The 5,012-nt window shown below is 35.5% G+C and overlaps 1 protein-coding gene across 4 annotated transcripts in view; it reads right to left on the minus strand.

Annotated features, from left to right (window-relative positions):
* The window catches only part of LOC107752004 (septin-6), a 35,489-nt gene that overhangs the window by 25,059 nt on the left and 5,418 nt on the right, over positions 1-5,012 (minus strand). For all 4 annotated transcript variants that reach the window (XM_016567834.1, XM_016567837.1, XM_016567833.1 and 1 more), the window contains exon 3: positions 633-828. In XM_016567834.1, the coding sequence (XP_016423320.1) occupies positions 633-828 (196 nt within the window). The remainder of the gene's footprint in view (positions 1-632; positions 829-5,012) is intronic.

Genomic DNA, 5,012 nt, shown 5'->3' on the forward strand with positions numbered 1-5,012 from the left:
TTTCCGCACCGAGTCTATTGCTGCGCTGCAAGCGCTGAATTAAAGTAACAGCGCATTTTTTGCAGTAAATATGAACATGGATTGACACGAAAATGTAGTAATTACACCATAAATGCATATTATTAAAGTCTACTATGTTTCACAGTCAACACGTATAGCTTTTTGGCTAGGTTTAAAGGGAAAGAGCATGTTTAGATAAACAAGGCAATAATAGATGGCACTCGTGGAGGTAGGAAAACAAAGTTATTTATGAACCGCAGGATTGCTTGTAATAAAGATTTAAATGCAAAAGAAAAGGCAGTAGAGCTGACTATTTAAAATTCAGGCCTTGAATAAATGTCTAAAAATCCTGATTGGAGTATCACTATAAATGGTTATAAATTATAAAAAGAAGGCTTTAAAAAGATCGGTATCAGTGATCGGTATCGTCAGATACTGCTTTCTGTGATCTGCCTCAAAAATCCTGATCGAAGCACCCCTAATAAGTAGATTTTACCTATAATCAAATGACAAATGTACCAGTGGAAGATTATAACTAACATTATGGATCATCATAGGACTGATTATGCCTCTGGTTAAAGCGGCTAAAGAATCAGTTTACTTAACCTCATTTTATCACAAGCAGATCTCACCTGTCCTCTTTGTTGATCTGATCTCCAAAGCCTACAGTGTTGACCACATTGAGCTTGAGGCGAACGTTGCTCTCCTGCAGCTCGTAAGTGTTGGACTTGAGCTGCACTCCAGGCTGATTGTGCTGTGTAGATTCACCCTCAAATTTGGTGTTGAACAGGGTGTCCATGAGGGTGGACTTTCCCAAACCCGTCTCCCCTGTAAGAAACACAGCAATAAGCTACTAGGCTCTTCATTTAAGATATTCAAAATATCACTATGTACAAACAATTCTCAATTATTTTTTTCTATAATGGTGTTTAAATAATTAAATAAAGTTTGCTATATTATAGCTGTATTCAGCATATCAAACAGGAATAGGAGAATGAATTATTAACATCAAAATTATACACATCAGCTTTATTACATAAGTGCACTATTTAGCTGATGCATACACTTCAGATTTTAACCCACATAATTGGTGTGTAAAAGTCTAAAAGCCATGCAGCAATCCTGGTTCAGTCTGCCTAAAGGTCCTATTCTTGCTTTCCTGACAACCACAAGCGCAGTAGAAATGGACATCATGCAACACCACCAGAATGTTAATTATATGGATGGCTCACATTTGCCATTTCTTCATAAACTCAGCCTGCAGATCCCATTCCCACGGGCCCCTCACTACAGGCATGAGCAAAAAGCCTCATCTGACACCTATAAATAAAGCAGCGATTTTAAACCCAGATCAAATGCTGATGAGCATTGACTATCAAAAAGCATAAAAAATTCTTGAGACTGAATTAAAGGCAATGCAGGCATCACACACAATGAGCATCACATAACTCAATCAAAGCTGATGGTTATATGAATCACAAGCATTTTCTCTCTTCTCCAGATAATCACAACGTGATATTTACAGCATGCCAAAGCACTCAGCATTCACTAAACCTGGCGCACTGAAGCTGAACCTAAACAATCAGGAATTAAGAGAGGAGAAAGGAGCCTGCTTGACAATAGTCCCTTGCCATTTGCCAAATTCCCTTTACACTAGTTTCTAGAGAGTTCTGTCACTACCTCCTTAGAGCTTTAGCAGAAATGGGATAAAAGCCCTGGCAGAAGCCCTGAACTTTAGGGGACCCTAACAAAGAATCTGAAACAATGTCTTTGTATAAATAATTCACAAAGGCACAGTGAATACAAAAAGCATAAAGAGGTCATAGTATCACAGGCACAAGATTTAGCTAGAATTTTACTTGGGTTATTGGCATATGGCTTCTTAGTGAGGGGACAGCATAATTTGCCTAGTTCACAGTTTGCTATAAACATTTCCTCAGATATCTTATATCTACTATAAATGTAAATTCACTAATAAACAGCCATGCAAAAATAATACTACATTGTTAATTTTAAAGATTGTACATTTATTAAACATACTAGTTATGTTTTTGTGTTTATCTATTAAGCAGACACAAATTATTTGCACTGCATTTAAAATATACATTTTATCAATTCATGAATTCCCTAGGAATGAAAGTGGTGTTGTTAGCACCATGCTCTACTGTTTTACCTACAGAAATAGGCCTACTTTTTTCCTGGTATGCCACCAGTTAAAATAGTAAGTTATTCTAGTAATTGTTACTCGCATTAGGGCTGTCAAAATGACTGAAAAACTAAATTCGAATTTTCTACTTAAATATTATCAAAATTCAAATTATATTCGAATTTAAAAGGCATAATTTCAGTTAGGGGAAAAAAAGCTTTATGCTTCTCTCCTGAGGTCACAAGAGGGCGCATTGCGCAAAATATTATGCATGTTTCTTCAAAGCGTAATAAAATAACCTGACTATATTTGAAAAAAAAAGTGCATAATGTTTAAAATAATGTTTATAAACCAAATATAATTAATAAAGTTGCTTAAACAATTAGAAAAAAAACAGCACCATGCATGTATGTATAGTTTAATACAAAGGACCGAAAACCAATCACAAAGAGTAGGCTACTTTCTTCATTTAAAAACATGAGATACAGTGGGATGGGGAAAAACCGCCATAACGTCTTTAGACATGTTTTTTAAAAGTTGAACTTACATTAATTTTACAAGGCTTTCTAAACATGCCGCTCTCTTGTGCCAGACGCGAGTGATAGATGTCCCTCTAGAAAATGGGATAAATATGTGTTCTGTGTGAACGGCTTGGTTTCAGTTTTGACGTAAACAACATCTTCTCCACACTGATGCTCTCGTTTGCCGTAATATATGAATGAACAACGTAGCAGCGCCACATCTAGTGGGTTCAACTGGATAGGCTAACAAAAGCATTAAAATGCAATGACACTTACACCGTCGTTGCATTTCGTGCGCCACTGATAGGCTGCATGACGGCTGACGCAGACCTAAAATTTGAATGCAATGTTTTTGCATTCGAATGTGGATTTTTTTTTTTAATTCGACGAATATTGGAAATTCAAATTTTTTTTGGCAGCCCTAACTCACATACAGGTTTAGGCTAGATGACGTCACTCACTTGTTACTAAAATTTAAAGTTTAAAAAAAAGTTTAAAATTTTAAAATTGTAAAAAAACAATTTTAGTTTTTTTTTTACAAAAACACACTATTCCACATTCTGCCCAATGTCCTTCAAACAAACGTGCCAATTGAATGCTATGAAAACATACAGTGCTTAACAATTTATTAGACCACCTGCCATAATAAAGAGAAAACACATTTTAGGAATCTGTCAAAAAATTGTTTAAATCAAAAATTTTTATTTTCATTTATTGGGCAAATAAACTTTAAAACAACTAAATAGTATTTATTCACACAACAAAAAATGGCCTCCTATGCCCTTCATAACAGCTTGCATTCTTGCTGGCATTGTTTATGTACTTTTGAACTGTAATTGGGTATCTGGAAAAAAAACACTATAAAGCTCTCTGCCTTTCTTTCATAGATAACAGCAATAATTATATTATAGCATTAGAAACAGCCTACTACTGTTATTAAAGAGCTTACGCATATTGGAGGACTAACCAATACATAAAGCTATAAAATGATTTTGGTAATCACCAGTACTGTTAGTTTAGAGCAGCAGTGGCACAAACCACAATTTGTTAAAAGCCTTACATAAATTTGTTTTAATAAATGTGTTAAGCATTGTATATAGTGAATATAGTTTAAATCTCTGCATTAAAAATTAAAATAATAATAAAGATGATATTTGTTTTAATAAATTTGTTAACTTAAGCATTGTATATAGTGAATATAGTTTAAATCTCTGCATTAAAAATTAAAATAATAATAAAGATGATAAAGACGAATAAAATCACAAACTCAGTTGTAACCAATAGCTAAGAGTAATGTTCTGCAGTAACACAAGTTCACTTTGACCACAGTCATGTCTTACTGTCATTTCTTTATCCTGTAAAAGGCTGTTATGAAGCGTCTGATTTTTATTTTCAGACAATTACACGCTGTTATCCCTTTACAGTTCCTACTCTCATAAAATACTCGCAATGCATGTTGACCTTTAAACCTTGTCAGGACGGACCTTTATGCAAAAATGGAAATGCTCGCGTGAATTTGTGACATTTATACATAAGGATATGACCGTAAACAAAGTTTTTGCGCTGAGGACACACACGCACCATCTGTCAAAGCGCCTGACAGGTCAAGACATTACGCTAATGCACTAGCTTAAAGCTTAAAATAAAGAATTCTCATGTTTTGGGTAGCTTGGATGACGTAACTCTCCCGCAGCATCTCATTCTGTTTCCTCCACTATTTTTAGATGCATTTTGTCCATAGAAATGCGTAAGTCAGTGCTGTAATTTGACGCAACCGGCTGAAGTTGAACGTCCACTGAGGGCAGACCCGACTAATTGATAATGAGAATCGTTGTCGATAATTTTCATAATCGATAATAATCGATTTTATCGATTAGTTGTTGCAGCCCTAGTATGAATGAAACCAAATTGTGAGTTCCTGCAACTGCTCTCCATCAGTGCATCAGTATTTAGTAAGTGGGTCACAGGACAGAATCAGTATGCATTCACAGTGAAGGGGTGTGACAAACACTGAAGCAAATGGTTAGTTTCGCCCCTGCTCCTGCATGACACACTAACCTAGGGTTGTGCCGATAGACGAAAGTATCGTGTATCGACGACAGACAGATATCGCCTGTGGCTGATGCCTTTGACAATAGCAAGACGATTATTATTATTATTATTATCAGGCTAGTAATACTATCTAATTAATATTAGGGCTTATTTGTTGCATTAGGCCTATATTTATTTTTCCGCGTTTCTACAGTATTGCTCGTTTTAACCAATCACACACGATTATGCTGAGCTTATGAATGCAATGGCCAATCAGAGGCGTTCAGATGAGTCATCACTGAAACAGCGGAGTT

The sequence above is a fragment of the Sinocyclocheilus rhinocerous genome, unplaced genomic scaffold, assembly GCF_001515625.1.
Source record: "Sinocyclocheilus rhinocerous isolate Xijiao unplaced genomic scaffold, SAMN03320098_v1.1 scaffold662, whole genome shotgun sequence".
Taxonomy (NCBI): Eukaryota; Metazoa; Chordata; class Actinopteri; order Cypriniformes; family Cyprinidae; genus Sinocyclocheilus; species Sinocyclocheilus rhinocerous.